Here is a 17,808-nt window from a genome sequence, read left to right on the forward strand (position 1 = left end):
ATAAAATATGACTAATATAAATGTAATATTGAAAAAAAATTCAAATCATGAGATCATTATATATATATTATTTAATGTTATTTTAATATATTTTTAACACATATAACACATATTTATAACACATGACTATAGTATATATTTTATATTTTAACAATATATTTTACACAATGAAAAAATAAATATTTAATAAAAAGTAATTTTATATATTTTTAGAACCTGATTTTTTAAATATAATTTTATAAGATTTATTAAAGTCTAAATTAAATATTTTAACTGTTTTTTAATCAAGAAAAAAATATTTTAAATAAAATTATTTTAATATATTTTAGTGTTTTTTAAATCATGAGATCATTATATATAATTAATATTATTTTAATATATATTTTTAAATTTAGCGCATTTTATAACAACACATGACTGTAGTATACATTTTATATTTTAACAATATTTTTTCACACAATGAAAAAATAAATAATAAAAAGTAATTTTATATATTTTTAGAAATTACATTTTTATATAATTTTATAAGATTTATTAAAGTCTAAAATAAATTAAACATTTTAACTGTTTTTTTATCAAGAAAAAAAATATTTAAAATTATTTTAATTTTACAATGTTTTTTAAATCATGAAAAAAATAATTTAAAATAACAAAATAAATGTATAATAAGACAATAATAATTGTATTAAAAAACAAAGTTAATAACTATCTAAAAGTCTGAATATTAGTAAAGTCATAAGATGTCCTCTATTGTTTTAAAAAATAACCAATGAAATAATTCAATAAATGCACCAACACATTAGGGAGTGAATTTATCGCTTCGGAAAAGAGCGCCGATGACTCCGGACAAGTGTTTTTTGTAAGAATGTGAATGAAACCAATAAGAGACACAATGTCTTATTTCTCTCCTAAACACAAGCAGGAAGCAGAAGGTGGACGGCCTGATGCCAAAAAGTAATTAGGAGGAAAAAGGCTTTCAAGTCGCTGTGTGGGTCACCACCTAACAAAAGAGCCTCTTGTCCACGCACGACACATTGATTAAGAGGACATGGCGTGCAAGTGTTTGTGTGTGTGTGTGTGTGTGTGTGTGTGTGTGTGTGTGGCATAAGGCGAGGAGTCGTAACATCCCCCCCCCCCTCCCATTTGGCGGCCCAAAAAAATCCCAACAGGACACAAAAGAGCATGGGGGCATTAAGTCACGGGTGAGTGGACCCCTTTAGGACGAGCAGCTGACCCTGTGGAGAGGCCTCTTGTTCTGGCTGAGGGGGGGCTCGTGTCCCTGGACCCCTGGAACAAGATGAAGCAGCGGGATCTCACCTGTCACACGCACCTGAGGTAACTCCCATTTGCTTCACTTTGGGGGGGGGGGGGGGGGGGGATTGCAGTCAAGTCAATGTTTATTCCATTGAATTGTATGACAAAAGAAAAGCTAACATGTTCAATGCTGTTATGTGTTTATTTGAGCAAACTCCGCCCATCAGTAGGATCTCATCACGGTACCTTCGTCTACAGAATGTCATGCACATCATTACAGTAGTTCTATTGTGTATATGCTCTCCAAATATATATTTATACACACATATGATCTTTCCACTTGATCTCCCTGACAAGATTCCCTTCTTATCATCATCTTGTAATGCAGGATAATCCGGATTATTACTAATACCGATATGACACTTTGTGAATTTGTAGTGCGGCTTTAGCACATCTGGTATCAAATTAGTGAAATAAAAATATCAGCATTGGATTAGAAATTCAAAATAATTCTACAAATAAACGGCTACACTTTTTTTGTTTTTTTTAAGGAACAATCATTGAAATGAAAAAAAGTGCAATTTGTCTATGATTTAGAGGTCAGAAATTGCGTCCTAAGCGCATAAAAAGTAAAAAAAAAAATATGATTTGGAAGGCAGTGCATGTACTAACTTGGTAGGCCAATAAAAGTTATTTCTTTAACCAAATAAATAAATTAGTAAAAATTAAATAAATACAAAAGCTTCTCCAAACTGATTATTTTTTTTCCTGCGAGGGCGTCCAAAGTTAGACTACTTGTTGTCTGACTTATATTAATTCATATCTAAGCATCTTTAGAAGCTGTCTGGTAATAAATACAAATAATAAACAATAAAAGGTACCCTTCCTGTTTACATTGCAGTCAAATACATTCAACTGGCCACATGGTGTGGCCTTCACGGCTGGACGTTTAGCTCACACATAAAATAAAAAAAAAAAAAGCGGTATAACAAGTGCTCTACTGTACACACGGTCCTCCTCAAAAACGCTCTTGGAAGCACAGCAAATACAGTTCTTCACCCTGCTTTTAGAATAGTGCAGAAGATACGGGAAGACGCACTTTTTTTTATACCGCTTATAAAAGCTGCCATTTCTGTCCATGATTCTGTGTGAAAAGGAAAAGTATTTGCAGTTGGGTCTTATAGCACAAGGGTCCTAGAGGTGGGGCCGGGCGACGGGTAAGGGTTCAGGTAATGGCGGGCTTGTTCTGTCATAAGCAGCTGGTCTTCCGTCTTCCCGTAAAGCACTGCTTCCCATTCACTCACCTGTAGAGAGAGAGCAGGTAAAATCAGGAAGCTAGTATTATTCTTCTTGTGTTGCATTTACTGTACCTGTGCTGTGTTGTGTTTTGCAGCTCTGTGGGTGTTAGTGGGCTTTGTTTTTATTTTGCGGCGACGGTGCAGAGCAACAGAAGGGGGGTCCTTTTGTTGGGTCAAAGGGCAACGAGTGTCCTCCTCCTCGTCCGCCTCCTGGTGTTCTGTAGCCGGGGAGCTCAGGGAGGAACTGGTCAGTAGACTCTCATCTGGAACCTGTCAGTAACAGCGTTCAGTATCTTTGCCGTATTTTTTGTCACCTTAAATGTGACTCACTTGTGCATCGTTGAGCTGATCTGGGAACAGCTGCACGTTTAGACAGTCCTTCCCCCAGGGGTCAAGCACTAAGGATTTGCGTACTTTTCTAGCAGGGCAATCCATCTGTAATAGAAAACTCACAATGACGACCGAGTCCACCTTTTTTGGGGGGGGGAATTGTGTAAAGCAGGACTTGTACTTTGTAATCAGGCTGCATGTCTGTTCTGTTAAAGATGTCCGCTCCTGTTTCCTGCTTCAGAACCTCTCGGATGTCTTCTTCGAGAAAAGCAAGAGGCTGCGGCTGGAAAAAAAGATGAGCATCCTTAGAACTTGAGTTTGAATGAGATGCTGAGTTCAATTACCTCCATCTTTAACGGGCCGTGCATCTTCTCCTGAGCTGCTAGAGCATTCTTGAAAGGAGTCGGGGTCCTCGGTATCGGAATGGTGACGCTTTTACGGAACTTTGGCGTCCTGGAACTGGGAAAAAAAAAAGTTACAGGTACGATTCCACAGAGATGTATCCTTGCTGTGATGTTGCTTTCACTGACCCATCGTTCTCTTTCTGGTGCTTAGGTGTTGACTCCTTGTGGAGTGGCGTGTTGTGGAAACATCTGTGTCCACAAACGGGTGTTGACGTGAGCGCCGGGTTGTCCAAACTCAAATGCTCTGCCGCTGATACATTGCAGAACTGCAAGAAGATAAGTCGTGATGGTCACATGACAAGTTGAGCTCGGTAAGAACGTTTTTTTTTTTTTTTTACCCGTGATGGAGTGAACGGCTTTGTAGGCGTCTTCTTCGGTGAATTGGAGACATTGTCCAAAAAGGAAGGGCAGGTCCTATCACACAGAGGAGACGCTTCCCCTCGGCTTCTCCTCTTCCTCCTTGTGGCTGTGGTCACCTTGGAGGTGCAGGGAGGTGATATGTGCCCCAAGAAGCTCCTCTCTTGAAGGAGAGTCTGGTCTTGTCTGGGTTCTACCTCTGAGAGGTCAAAACCGGTCACGTTGCTCCATGCCGATGGGTCCTGTAGAGCAAAGCACATCTACAGTAGATCTTTAATACATTCAAAAAAAAAATGGCATGACATCAACTGAAGATAACTTGGACATCTGGAGATCTTCTTACTGAGTCAATGAGCTCCATGGTTTCAGCAAAGTCCGGCATGGTCTGCAGAGTGGACAACACCGTGCTCGCCTCCACAGCCAGGAATTTACTAGGAGACACCGGCATTTTGGTGGAAGTTCCTCTAGGGTTCTCAGGCTTGGACCAGGATCTCCTGTGCACCTGCTCCTCCAGACTACTTATACTACTACTACTACTGCTGCTGCTTGAGACGAGCGTTTCTTCGGACAAGCCATCCGACCAAGTCGAGTACTGATCCAAGTTCTGGAAAAACAGGAGGTGTTAGGGATTGTTCTGGAGAAGATTCGGGATAAATATGAGGAGACGATCATTCAAGGAGGAGTGAATAGAGGAGCGTTATAGTGGAAGGGATTAGACATTTGAGGTCTTGGATGGAGATGGCGGATGATGGGAAGCTAGCTACTACGGTACAGAAACCGTAGTATCTTCACATAAATACACTAAAAACACAGCCGGTGTATTTATGTACTATATATGTACTATGTATGTATACTACAAGCCTACACACACACACACAGGCTACACTAAGTGCTAACACCCATAAGGGAGCGTGCGCTTACACATGGACCTCTGCGCTGGACTTCACTCTCTGCTGACATAAGCAGTAACTCAAGCTCCTTAATTCTCTGTTCTCTGTCGGGATCGTCCGGGCAGGGCGGCTGAGACGGACAAACGTGGCGGGGGACAGGAAGTAAGGAAGGAGTAAAGAAGACACAACAAACAGATTCACATATAAAATGCCACAGAAAGGGAAAGTGTACTCCGGTTTATCTCTTATTGGATGTTAGTTGAAAAAAAAACACAGATTTGAAGTCAAAGTAGACGATCAAAACAACAAACAGGAAGTAGTAACTCACTGGCATGAAACCAGAACTGTCCATAAGGGGGCGCCCATGAGGTTCAAAATGATACCCTGTCATCTACAACACAAAAGTGTCAATCAATACAATAAACAACCAAATCAAAGCATAGAACCTGGAAAGGAGGAAAACCTGGTTGGGTCCCGTCACGGCAGGCAAGGGGCTACGGTCGCAATGCTGCGCCTCTTTCGGGGTGGGTGCGGGGCACGGCGAGTGATGGCGTCTTTTCCCGCCATTGTGCGAGGCAGTGAAAGTCTTCGGGCAGCCGTCTTGGAGGTAGCCTTCGTGCTCCACTTTCCTCCTCATGGTGGAGTTCCAGTGATTCTTGATGGAGTTGTCCGTCCTGGGGCAAAAAAATCGGACTAATTTTTATTACTTTTAAAATTCAAGAACTTTTCTAACTTAAATATAAGTTATTATATTTATATTTGAACAAAGAACCATGAGTCTGCATGTGTTCTTCTGTGTTTGGCAGGTTTACCGTCCAGGAAGGAGCTTAGAGATCTCTGCCCAACGGTTCCCCAGACGCTTGTGGGCCTCATAGATGATCCGATCCTCCTCCTGAGTCCAGGAGGACTTCTTCACTTCAGGGTTGAGGTGGTTGTGCCAGCGCTCGCGACACTGCTTGCCGATCCTGCCTTGAAGGTGCTTTGCGATCACGGACCAGCGTTTGGGCCCGTACTTGTGGACCAGGTCGATGACCTGCACAAAAATACACCAGCAATATTTTTCCCTTAAGGGTCAAAAAAAAAATGTAATTTTTACCCAGCTTTTCTTCCCGTCACTCACATACCAGTAACCTGTGGAGATGCAGCTGCGACACAGACGCATTAGACAAACCTGAAGTGGTCCATCGCCTAAATTTTAAGCATGTCCACACATGTCCACGTCACTGGTGTGTGTGTGACAGGAAGAAAAGCTCTGACTCATCTGTTTGCATGTACTATAAACCTCCAGATCCCAAATATATGATGCCCTGTCGTATACAGACTGTTTTCTCGGGAATAAAGGCCGAGGTGAGGGCTGCACGGCGGTCGAGTGGTTAGCGCGCAGGAGACCCGAGTTCAATCCCACCCTCGGCCATCTCTGTGTGGAGTTTGCATGTTCTCCCTGTGCATACTCCGGTTTCCTCCCACATTCCAAAAACATGCTAGGTTAATTAGCGACTCCAAATTGTCCATAGGTATGAATGTGAGTGTGAATGGTTGTTTGTCTATATGTGCCCTGTGATTGGCTGACGATCAGTTCAGGGTGTACCCCACCTCTCTCGCCCAAAGACAGCTGGGATAGGCTCCAGCACCCCCGCGACCCTCGTGAGGATAAGCGGTAGAAAAAGAATGAATGAATTAATGAGAAAGACTTGGTTGCACGGTGGTCGAGTGGTTAGCACACAGGCCTCACAGCTAGGAGACCCGAGTTCAATCCCACCCTCGGCAATCTCTGTGTGGAGTTTGTGGGTTTTCTCCGGGTACTCCGGTTTCCTCCCACATTCCAAAAACATGCTAGGTTAATTAGCGACTCCAAATTGTCCACAGGTATGAATGTGAGTGTGAATGGTTGTTTGTCTATATGTGCCCTGTGATTGGCTGGCCACCAGTCCAGGGTGTACCCCACCTCTCTCGCCCGAAGACAGCTGGGATAGGCTCCAGCACCCCTCGCGACCCTCGTGAGGATAAGCGGTAGAAATGAATGAATGAATGAATAAAGGCCGCAGTGATGATGTCATGGAGCAACGTTTTTTGGCAGGAAGTAAGTCAGCATCACCTTCTGTCCCCCCCACCCACCTATCACTTAACAATATTTGCGTGCTCAAGACAGGACACTCCCAGCTCCTCTTACCTTCTGATCCTCCTCCTTTGTCCACGGCCCTTTCACCAGCTCTGGGTTGAGCACCTTCTGCCAGCGGTGCTGACACTGACCATCTGTCCTCCCCTGTCATGTCATACGTGTGACGGAGACACCTCATTGGTTGGAGTACAGCGACTCGATGCGTAAGTAAGTGGACGTCTGTTTACAATCCGGCATACTTACAGGGAAATAGTTTGCTATTAATTTCCAGGAGTCCGTGCCATGTTGCTCCACGAGCTTTTTCAGTTTGTCATCCTTGGAGACAAACACAAGAGGAACTCTCACAATGTATTATGTGCCAGAAAATCCACATAAAGTACAGCTTACCTCATCGCGGGACCACTTCACTTTACACAAAACCTTCTTGTCTTTAGTCCTCTCTTTAGTGTCTGGATCGGAGTGGAGCTCTTCATCCTCATCGTGACTGCAAGGACGCAGTTTGTTATTATTAGATGAGCCAACAGTAACACGGAAGGAATGATGTCATGGATATGATATATGACACAGAGGGGGCCATTAATTAGCATTATGCATCAACAAGTGAGGGGGGGGGGCAGTGTTCCCGCCAAAGCTCTTCATCCCTGTGGAAACTCAAGTGAGTCACTTGGATTTTGGCACAGTGGAAGCTGGGTAGGGGAAAAAAAATAGATGGGGAGGGGGTGGATGAAGGGGCTCTTTCACCTCCAGAGGTAAAGTGGGGTGTGGTTATTTTCAATGGCAAATCCCCTAACGTCTGTTCAAATACATTACGTTTAAATGTGCTTTGTAGTTGATTAACTGAAATATAGACTGTTTTTTTTTGGCTTTCAAATAATGAACATCCAAAATATCAGAATAGATGTTCCATGTTTTGAAAAAAAAGCACAGATTCTGTTTACTAGCTCGCAGTTTTGAAGATAAAATCAATTAATTTAGCTGTTACACAAAACCTTTTTTCTTGATTTTCCTTCAGCTGCTGTGCCTCCTTTGAAGTTTTCTGTTATGCAAATGTGAGTCACAAAAAGTACAACTGACACACCTTATGCAAGAATTAATGGCTGTTGTGTGCCTTTTTTTCCACCCAAAAAGAAATTAAGCTAATACATAACCATATTGCTCATGCTTAGTAGCTTTTTATGCAGCCTAATTGTTTGTTTACTAGAACCAAATGTGGTGAAAAGTTAGTGTTGTTTTGTTATTATTAATACATAGTCATAACCTGCATAGGTGTTAGTACGCCATGTTTACTTTTGCAGTGTTTAATATAGGGAAAGTGACTCAATGTAAATAAGCGAATGACAGTGAATGACATTAGAGGGAAGCGGACACCCACCTGCGTGCCGATCTCACGTTGTCCATGACAGCCGCCGGGATGCGCGAATCTTTTTTACGACCAACCTGTTGTTCCTCAGCTCGCTAAAATAGCACATAAATCCACGTTTATCCATAGAAGGCTTTTCCTTAGGCGATAGCTTCCGGGATGCAGTATCTAGCTAGCATGACTCGACTAGCCGAAATGCTACTTCAATGTCTTCTTCCTCATATTATTTTTACTTGTTTTATATAAGATGCCTCTAAAGATAAACTTCTTCTTGTGTGTCCTGGGACACAATTACAGCGTAAAAATGTAGCTAAGACAACGGAAATATTCGAATTTCGCTTTCATTACTCGCGGTGTGGATACTTCCAGTTCTCTCCTCCTTGTTCCATTTGCCAATATGATTTTTGTCCATCCCGCCGATTCTTGAGCCCAGCCCCCTGCACAGGCGGCCTCGCCTGTGATTGGTCAAAAATGGGGAGTATATGTGTATGTGATTGGTTGACAGTCAGAGAAGGGTTCTTGTGATTGGTGTAGAATTTTAAGGAAGCAGACAAGCGCTCCTGTCACTTGTGTGGAGCAAAATAGGTCTTTCATGCGGGAGGCAGTGTCCTAAAGTGGTCTGTGGGGAGGCTTTCAAGGGGCCCTTCAAGGGGTTTAAGACCATAATTCATTTCACTGCTGCAAGTGCCATTAAGTAGGATTCTGTATTGATCTGATACCAAGAAAATGCAGAGTATTATAATACCAAATTGTTTTATTTATGCATGTAAAAAATAATACAATTAGTTATTTTCTTACAATTGTTTGTCAAAAATGAAGTCAAAATAACTAAATAATTCGTTAGTTTCTCCTAAACCCATTCAGATTAACTATATCTTCAAAGCTGTGTTATTATGCAATACATAATACATTTCAACCGTTTATAGATTTGAACTGTTGTGTTCTGCTGCCGCCCAGTGGACAAAATCTGTATAATCAAACAAAATTCAGCTTGAAACAAAATTGAAGCTTGAAAAAAAAACCTTTCAAGGGGTTGAAAAGATCCCAGAGGTGGGATACCTTTCCTTAAACTATACCATGGAACATTCCGAAGTGGGTGGAAAACGTACAACAAAGCTCCAAAGTGAAAGACATAAGCATCACGTGATTGTACTTGTATTCATCAAAGAGGACCATTCTTATGCTGATTATGATGCTAGAAATGCATGTCGTTGAAATCTTTGATCTAATTATGATTATGAAATCTGACTTGTTTGATACCGATGTGACATGACGTGTTATCTGATGCATAGATTAAAGTCATTGGATGTGGACAATGAACAGATACCACTCAAGGAGAGAATTCCAAGAGGAAACACTGGTAAGTAAGAACTATTGTGGCTTCCAAAATATAAACAATGTTTAGCCTGAGTAGTAATTTGATGCTATGCATCTTTTATTCAAAGGTTATCAAGAAAATCTACTGGAGTTGATAAAGCATCCTCTACAGTCTTCTCAGCCTGACTTATATTCAAAAGAACTTGACAATTGTTATTGTTGCTTCACTAGCTGGTCAAATATTAGGATTTTTTGGTTATTATTTGTGAAAAATGTGAATGTGTTTAGTTGCAAATAAAGAATCTGAATATTTGTAGTTTAAAACAAGGGTTGGAAGGATTTTGTCAGTTTTTTTCATTTCTTATGACATATAAAGACAAACCTCTATTATCCATATTAATTTCTTTTTCCCATATTTTGCCAATTTTGTGTAATTATTGTGTTAATTTTGTTTCTATAAGGTATGCAGGCCAATAAATGAAACAATGGCTAAGAATGCCCCCCGTGCCACACTTTGTATATGTTTTTCTAAATGCAAAAACAGTATATGTACGACGTAATATAGTTACACAATAATCTTTTTAATTGGCAGTTCATACTTTGTCCTCTAGGTGTCCCTATTTAACACATGTTTGTCCTGCGTAGCTCCATTCACCAGTCATAAAGTTTGATAGCAAACCGGAAGTTGTAGATATAGCCACAAAACACAAAAAAGTCGCGAATTTGCGAGATTTAACAGCAGTTGGAATATCGTTAAGGTTAAAGTGAAATATGGCTATAATGTGATTTATTAAACTGTTAATTGTGTTCGTCTGCTGGCTCGTTTGTTATATTCTGGAGCATTATATTTTGAAAGAACATACCGGAAAAGGAATGGTGTATTCAGGTTACTAGAACAAGCCTGTTGCGTTCTGGTCCCGTGACAAATTTCATCGGAACTTTCTACACCCAGGATGCTTCCTGCTTCTCTTTACTGGACGTACAGGTAGCCGAACATCCTCTTCGCTTTTTAGTTTTTCAGCTTCTTTATAAGTCAAATGTTGGCTTAACTGGAGTTTGGAGTCGTCATATTTTCCCGACTGGAAGAAGACAACTGAAAGGTAACGACGAGCTCCATCGGTTTACCTTCAAAGTTACCTTGTTGCTAGCATAGCAAAGGTTAGCTAGGTGGGCTAATTTGAACTAAAACGCTTTTAAATGTATTATTTTGTGTGTTGTATTTAGTGTTAATATATGTAACGTTATGCCGTTGCGTAACAAAAGTTCTTAGACGGTAGCTCAACTAATTGGGTTAAACAAAAGTGTGTTGTGTCAAATAAAAATAGCATTTGCTGTGTTTGTATTGTATTGATACGTCAATTGTGCGCGTGCGTGTTGTTTATTTGAAGTTATCGACATCATTAATTCGTCAGCACATAATTAGAATATGTATTCATGTCTGTCACTTTCATGTTCTGTACTCCATGCACCCAATTGAGTTTTATAGTCCTAAAAATAATTACTATGTATTACATTGTGATGCAACTTTCACTTTTTTAATTTAAAAAGTAAAGGTACAGATCCAGACTGGTTTTATTATTCATTACAGGTGGTGGAATTGCTCAGGCTTGCCTTCCCGAACATTTTTTCAAGAAACCCAATTTTTAGCAAACGTCGGATTTTTTTTTTTTTTACTTGAGCGGTCTGGACTGGAACATCAGGTCAGGAATTAGTCCAGATGTACCATATGGGGTTGACTCAGTTCATGGAACACACGTCTGCAGCTGCACTTCCTCACTTATAATTCAATTTCCCCTTGTTGGAACAGACACTGAAACCACTAAGGTCCAACACAAAACACTTTTGTATAGAATGTAATGAAAGTTGAATTAATGTGAGGCTAAATTTGATCCCGACAGCTTTACAACTCCTTGTTCAAAGTGCTTATGACGAGTAAAAAAAAAAGAAAAAAGCTCAACATCCTCTCAAGGATATCCACAGGCACTGTTATGAGCTAAGCAGGAAGCATTCTATTTTGGATTCCCTGTAGTAGCCCCACATATTTATGCCTGTCGGCGCGTGTTAGTTCATGCCGTGGTATGAACACAGGGGCATGCTGTGCTGGCAACGGCTTTATTCCCTCTCTTTTAATGAAATCCACCAAGCATTGCCTGTTGGTAGGTGTGGTGATCTGCAGCATTCCATGCCGAGGGAGTAGCTGTGTCAGCAGAAATCGAATATAATGTTATCCCCCTGTTTGTCAGTGAGAATGAAGCACAGATGCAAGACCTGATATGGCGTCATTGTAAGGAAGCAAATTTTATCCAAGAGGAGACTGAGGGCAGCAAGAAAATTCATTGTTTTGTTTACATGAATGCAAACAGGAAGTGGCTTTTTGTACATGAAATGCTAAACCGAAAATGCCATCATGCGTGACATCTGATTGGTTCAGGAGTCACATCCATCAGTTGGAATGACTGCTGTAAGAAAACCAGACAAAAAGGTACTAATGTTAGTGTGCATCTGGAGCTAAATAATACACATCAGTGGTGAATTACTTCATTTTTTTTGGCATGTGAAACCTAAAAGGAAGCCCAGCGTCAGTGAGTCCCGTCTCAGTGCACATTTGATGCATCCTAAACAGGCCCAAGCTCCTCCTCCTACGTGAACGGAATAAAACATCCTGTCAGGAAGTGTTTGGCGCGCCATCAATGGAGGATTTTCACTGCCATGTGCAGTGAAAGTAACAAGGACCGTGGCTGCAGAGACAAAAGAAAGTCCCTAAACAAACCAAGCTGACCTCACTGGCATCGCACAGTGGGTACACACACGGATCTGAACACAAAAAGCTTTGTTGACGAGACGTGACGTAACGCAACATGAAATGGTCAGTTGCTCTTGGACAGCCAGCAGGAATGCACGTGGAAAGTCTAGTGCAGGGGTCTCAAACTCAATTTACTTGGGGGGCCACTGGAGCTCGGGTCTGGGTGAGACTGGGCCGCATCAGGTTTTCCAAAAAAAAAACAAAACCAAAAAACGCATTTATTAAAAACAAAAAAATTTAAAAAACTTTGCTTTGGTTCCAATTTTCTACAATAAAAGCTCCGATAAAACATTCCACTGTTCTCAAATATCTTACTTTTTGTTTTTCTACACAAAATAAGATGAAAAATAAATAAACAAATCAAGAATAAAGAAAATCAATCAATCAGAAATAAATACATATAATAATAAAAACTTAAGAAACCACATATAGTTGGTGGGTAGACAAATTATTTTTTTCAGATTAAAATGAACAAAGCATTATTAGAGCCCTGTAGACATGACAAAACACGACTATAGTCACATTTATACTCTTTTTTTATTTACAACATATTGCGCAACTACAGGGTCTTGAGACACATGCTAACTCGCAAACTAGAGAGCTAGCGACCTAAACGGTAGCCTTCAAGTTATTTCCTTTAAACTTATATAGCCAAAAACTTACCACTTCCACACGGATAGGGAGGATAACTATTAACAGTTATTTAACCTTTAACATGAACATTAATCAAACGTAGTATTTTTTTTTCTGGGTACATGATACCATACAGCATCCATATCAAACTTGCGCGGGCCGCACTAACATTAAACTTTCATATCAAGGCGGGGGCCTCAAACTAGTGTCCGCCTGTTTGAGACCCCTGGTCTCGTGGGTTTGCCTGTATGCTTCACATGGAGGTTGCTTGGCCTACAGAATATTAAAATCCCTACAGAGCCATTTTGAGCCTGGAATTTATCATTTTTGAACATTAATTATATATACAGAAGGTTGACATTTTGGTTTGTTTGGCCTTGGAGGAGGTCCATACACTGCTGAGAGCTGTTGCAAATGTACATATAATGCTTCCCGCTAGGTAAACGGCAACAACAGCAAATATCGCTGTGGTCAAGACATGTTTGCCAAATGTAAATAGTCCCACTTCCGGGATAATGGTGTCTTTTTCTTTTTGTCCGGGTGACAACAGGATGAAGGTGTCGCATCCTTAAAAGAGGAACCATAAGTTTGCTGCCGCCGCGCACGCTTGGAATGCTGGAGGATGGAGGAGCAGAACAGTCTGCCGAACGTCAGCATACCCTGCCACAACGAGCAGAGGGACAAGAAAAAGCGTTACACGGTACCTGAAATCCTGACATCATATATTTGGGGAGAGGGGGCGGGGCATTGAAAACTGAGCATCACATTTTACTTTTATCAGGTTTACAAAGTCATCGTCAACGTCGGGCAGCAGGAGTGGTTTGTCTTCAGACGCTATGCAGAGTTTGATAAACTTTACAACACGGTGAGTGGCGGCCATCTTGACATATAACACAGTTATATCTGTTGATGCACACTGATGACTAACTTGGGCCTAATTCCGCACAGTTAAAGAAACAGTTTCCTTCGTTAAACTTAAAGATTCCCGCTAAGAGGATATTTGGGGATAACTTTGAACCCGGTAAGCGTTTATCTGCATGGCTAACGTGCGGCTACATGCTGTCATTTAAATACCTGCATGTTCTTTTCTTCTTCAACAGAGTTCATCAAGCAAAGAAGAGCCGGCCTGCATGAATTCATTAAAGGAATAGTCTCCCTTCCTCAGCTTTGCAACCAGTAAGTGTTAACTGCCATTTGGACACCCCCCCCCCCACACACACACATGATAACATAGAAACATTAGCATATTATTTTTTTTAAATCTGCAGTCCTGATGTGAGGAGCTTTCTCCTCATGGACAAAATGGAGAACCTGCAAAACTCGGATGCGTCTGAAGATGAAGACGACAAAGTAAGTCATGGAGTTGTACATAAAAGATGCTAAATCCAGTCCAGTGGAAGTCAAAATACGCTAAGCTTTAGTGTATTATCTAATGATATACAGTATCTTATATGGAAACCATTTACTTTATTACGACTACTACTGGTGGTATGTGGAAAAAATGTATATAGTTGCCAGCTAAACCATCATGGCAAGCAAACCCAGTAACCTCAGTGGCTTTTTTTTTTTTTTTTAAACAGAACTCATCTTCCAGAAACATTAACCTGGGACCCTCCGGAAACCCGCAGTATGTTCCCTTTTTAAGAGTAGGTGAACTTTGCATGTGGAAAATAACACGCTGTCATTTGTTTTTCAGCGCCAAGCCCACAGACTTTGACTTTTTAAAAGTCATAGGAAAAGGCAGTTTTGGGAAGGTATGTCAATAATATACAATATGTGCTTATTTGCTTTGGTAGACCACGCCTCTGGTGCCTATAGGGGGACGTGTTAATTGGTGCATTTACACCATACAGGTGATGGAAAGTACACACTTCAAGGTGCCTCATGATTCATTTGTTCCAAAATAAAAACAAAATGATGAACAATTTGTTCCAGACACCCAAAAATATTTAATTAAGAATAATGACCGTTTCACATAAATTAATTTAACATCACTTTGACATTTATTGAAGACCAATATTAGTACTTGGCCCCATGTCGGGTTATTTAGCACCAAACACATGGTCTGCTTTGGCCGCGCACTCAAACCGAGGTCTGTCTCCTCAATAGCATAGCATAGCATTTCATTGTAGCTCTGCAAAAGGAAGCAGTAATCAGGAATTAATTTGTCTCCTGGCGGCACGGCGGTCTAGTGGTTAGCGCGCAGACCTCATAGGGTTCAATTCCACCCTCGGCCATCTCTGTGTGGAGTTTGCATGTTCTCCCCGTGCATGCGTGGGTTTTCTCCGGGTACTCCGGTTTCCTCCCACATTCCAAAAAACATGCTAGGTTGCTAACATGCTAATTGGCGACTCCAAATTGTCCATAGGTATGAATGTGAGTGTGAATGGTTGTTTGTCTATATGTGATTGGCTGGCGACCAGTCCAGGGTGTACCCTGCCTCTCGCCCGAAGGCAGCTGGGATAGGCTCCAGCACCCCCGCGACCATCGTGAGGAAAAAGCGGTAGAAAATGAATGAATGAATGTTGTCTCCTCCGTTCCACGCAGGTGTTCCTTGCCAAAAGGAAACTGGACGCCAAGTATTACGCAATAAAAGTGCTCCAGAAAAAGGTCATTCTCAACAGAAAAGAGGTAAGTCTGCTATGAAATGTGATTGTGCCCATTCATCTCGCACAATCCTGTCTTTCCTCAGCAAAAACACATCATGGCCGAGCGTAACGTGCTGCTGAAGAACGTGAAGCATCCCTTCCTGGTTGGACTTCATTACTCCTTCCAGACCACAGACAAGTTGTATTTTGTGTTGGATTTCGTCAACGGAGGGGAAGTGAGTAGATTCCGAGCTCGTCACGCGTGAGTCACGGGTTTAAAAAAAAAAAAAAAAAAACACTATCCGAGGAGTTGCACGAAGCTGAATTGCTGCGGGTACACTGCCTAATTGTCAATGTTTCTATTTATAAATAAAGCTTAGTGAGCAACTTTTTCCAGAAACTGCCACGTGAATGTGACCGTTTTTTTTTTTTCAGCTTTTCTTCCACCTACAAAAAGAACGGACCTTTCTAGAACCCAGAGCCAGGTTCTACATCGCCGAAATGGCGAGTGCACTCGGATACCTGCACTCCCTCAACATTGTTTATAGGTATTTAAGAAAGATTGAAACCCACATAAGAATTTAAAACATACTTTTTTTGGAATTAATTGTGTTGTAAACTTGTTTCTTAAAGAGACTTGAAGCCTGAAAATATCCTTCTGGACCATGAAGTGAGTGTCATTTATGCATGGGTGTACACACTGAATACAACTTGAATACATTTTGTACATTAAATATAGCTAAGCTAAGCTATCCACGTCATGACAAATCAATTCAGTGCAATATCTAATTTTTTCCACTAGCACAACACAACACTGTTATTTCCTGCTGCAGAATGCATGTGATTGGATTAGCTTGTCCTCGTAATCATTACGATGTAATCACCCTGGTCTCTGCGCAACCGAGACAGTGTGGGAACGATGAATGGGACTGACTGCCACCCAGCATTCCGGGGGCCCGACAATAGCCTCCCTCAGCTCAGTCCCTCGGCAGATAATGAAGTGCTTGTTTGGCACATGTTGGCTAAAAACCTGCACCGTGTCCTGTTTTTTTTTTTTTTTTCCAAGGGTCACATCGTTTTGACCGACTTCGGCTTGTGCAAGGAAGGTATTTCCCAGACAGATACCACCAGTACTTTTTGTGGCACACCTGAGGTACGTTAGCGAAATTGTTTATGTTTTGAAGTGGAACTCATGGGTTGCTTTGTTGTCTAGTACTTAGCTCCAGAGGTGCTCAGGAAGCAGCCGTATGATAACACCGTGGACTGGTGGTGTCTGGGTTCAGTGCTCTATGAGATGCTTTTTGGCTTGGTGAGAGTCGTCTTACATTTGTTTTTTTTGCACAATTTTTCAGTGACCCTGAAGAAGTTACATGTTTGTAAAATATCCACTCTTTTTCCTCTAGCCGCCTTTTTACAGCAGGGACACGCACGAGATGTACGACAACATTCTACACAAGCCACTCGTGATACGAGCCGGTGCGTCCAACACTGCCTGGTCTCTCCTGCAAGGCCTGCTGGAGAAAGAAGGAGCACTCAGGCTGGGAGCCAGGGATGACTTTGTGAGTGGAATGGCAAAATGTTGCACACTGCAGCGCCCTCTGGTGGACATAAAGGCCACTTCTGCCAAAAAAAACATCCATGCTCTGAGCATTAATATTAATGTTTAATTTCAGAATGAAATCAAAACACACCACTTTTTCTCCTCCATCAACTGGACTGACCTTGAACAGAAGAAAATTCCACCCCCGTTTACACCCAATGTGGTAAATATTTTCAAATAACAATATCCTAATTAACTACATGTTTATTTTAGTCTCCCTCCCATGTTGTTCTTTCTCCTTTCCAGAACTCTTACTCTGATATATCAAACTTTGACACCGAGTTCACAGAGGAGATGGTCCCCCAATCAGTGTGTTGGACCCAAGAACATTCCATCGTCAACGCCAGCGTCATGGAGGCCGACGACGCCTTTGTGGGCTTCTCATACGCCCCGCCTTCTGATGACTCTTTCTTATGATAAATTCCCGACAAAGGCATCCGAACGCCTTTAACGACTGTCCATCCATAATACGACTTAAAGGGAAGAAAATTACATCACTTATTCTATGAATCCAAAGGAGCTCAGATGAAACAGCACTTAAAACAGATTTTATTGGGAACAAAATATAATAGAAAATGTATTTTTTACCAATTTGTATTTATATAAGTATATATATACATGAAAGATGCTATTTTACAGAATACGATATTCAGTACTGATATTACTCCTTAAATGTGCCTTAAAAAACATTAACAGGTCACTGGGCATTAAAGGACACAATTGCGTTGTCACTGTCACATGTAGATTTATGTTTTTCTAGCATTCATATCCCTGACAAAATAGACTGGATTATTTGAGAGACCACATAATAAAGCATTTTTGTGTAGGTCACATGTGTTTACTTATGTAGCTTTA

At 41.1% G+C, this 17,808-nt stretch overlaps 2 protein-coding genes and 1 long non-coding RNA gene across 6 annotated transcripts; 2 read left to right on the forward strand and 1 right to left on the reverse strand.

The window, feature by feature from the left end:
* The first annotated feature begins 606 nt into the window (after positions 1-606).
* LOC131108610 (uncharacterized) lies at positions 607-7,258 on the forward strand. The gene is made up of 4 exons (XR_009120492.1): positions 607-1,335; positions 3,124-3,363; positions 3,438-3,597; positions 5,340-7,258. It is a non-coding gene; the product is annotated as an uncharacterized LOC131108610 (long non-coding RNA).
* On the reverse strand, positions 1,449-8,410 carry mybl1 (v-myb avian myeloblastosis viral oncogene homolog-like 1). 3 transcript variants are annotated; one of them, XM_058059665.1, is made up of 16 exons: positions 8,025-8,410; positions 7,040-7,136; positions 6,896-6,967; positions 6,704-6,796; positions 5,346-5,566; positions 4,997-5,207; positions 4,862-4,924; positions 4,565-4,663; positions 3,987-4,247; positions 3,625-3,885; positions 3,413-3,552; positions 3,227-3,341; positions 3,064-3,165; positions 2,883-2,987; positions 2,625-2,822; positions 1,449-2,558 (listed from the first exon to the last, which is right to left on the reverse strand). In XM_058059665.1, exons 1-16 carry the CDS (start codon positions 8,048-8,050, stop codon positions 2,433-2,435), a joined length of 2,190 nt encoding a protein of 729 aa, XP_057915648.1. In that variant the 5' UTR covers positions 8,051-8,410; the 3' UTR covers positions 1,449-2,432. The 3 variants fall into 3 exon arrangements, with proteins under 3 accessions (XP_057915648.1, XP_057915647.1, XP_057915649.1); XM_058059664.1 differs by having other exon boundaries at positions 3,625-3,903; XM_058059666.1 differs by lacking the exon at positions 4,565-4,663 and having other exon boundaries at positions 3,625-3,903.
* Positions 8,411-10,230: 1,820 nt separating this feature from the next.
* Positions 10,231-17,779, forward strand: sgk3 (serum/glucocorticoid regulated kinase family member 3). 2 transcript variants are annotated; one of them, XM_058059698.1, is made up of 18 exons: positions 10,231-10,429; positions 10,918-11,029; positions 13,316-13,465; positions 13,547-13,630; positions 13,714-13,786; positions 13,866-13,941; positions 14,034-14,115; positions 14,346-14,392; positions 14,462-14,519; positions 15,313-15,396; positions 15,458-15,589; positions 15,789-15,901; positions 15,987-16,023; positions 16,420-16,506; positions 16,567-16,662; positions 16,757-16,912; positions 17,027-17,116; positions 17,200-17,779. In XM_058059698.1, exons 3-18 carry the CDS (start codon positions 13,388-13,390, stop codon positions 17,368-17,370), a joined length of 1,464 nt encoding a protein of 487 aa, XP_057915681.1. In that variant the 5' UTR covers positions 10,231-10,429; positions 10,918-11,029; positions 13,316-13,387; the 3' UTR covers positions 17,371-17,779. The 2 variants fall into 2 exon arrangements, with proteins under 2 accessions (XP_057915681.1, XP_057915680.1); XM_058059697.1 differs by lacking the exon at positions 10,918-11,029 and having other exon boundaries at positions 10,232-10,429.
* Positions 17,780-17,808: the final 29 nt, after the last annotated feature.

The sequence above is a fragment of the Doryrhamphus excisus genome, chromosome 21 (assembly GCF_030265055.1).
Source record: "Doryrhamphus excisus isolate RoL2022-K1 chromosome 21, RoL_Dexc_1.0, whole genome shotgun sequence".
NCBI lineage: Eukaryota > Metazoa > Chordata > Actinopteri > Syngnathiformes > Syngnathidae > Doryrhamphus > Doryrhamphus excisus.

Coding starts and splice junctions, on each gene's coding strand:
- sgk3 (XM_058059698.1), top strand. CDS start 13,388: ATGGAGGAGCAGAACAGTCTGCCGAACGTCAGCATACCCTGCCACAAC. Junction 13,631..13,713: donor TTGATAAACTTTACAACACG/GTGAGTGGCGGC, acceptor AATTCCGCACAG/TTAAAGAAACAGTTTCCTTC. Junction 13,787..13,865: donor TGGGGATAACTTTGAACCCG/GTAAGCGTTTAT, acceptor CTTCTTCAACAG/AGTTCATCAAGCAAAGAAGA.
- mybl1 (XM_058059664.1), bottom strand. CDS start 8,050: ATGGACAACGTGAGATCGGCACGCAG. Junction 7,137..8,024: donor AACGTGAGATCGGCACGCAG/GTGGGTGTCCGC, acceptor GCGTCCTTGCAG/TCACGATGAGGATGAAGAGC. Junction 2,559..2,624: donor CAAAACACAACACAGCACAG/GTACAGTAAATG, acceptor CTCTCTCTACAG/GTGAGTGAATGGGAAGCAGT.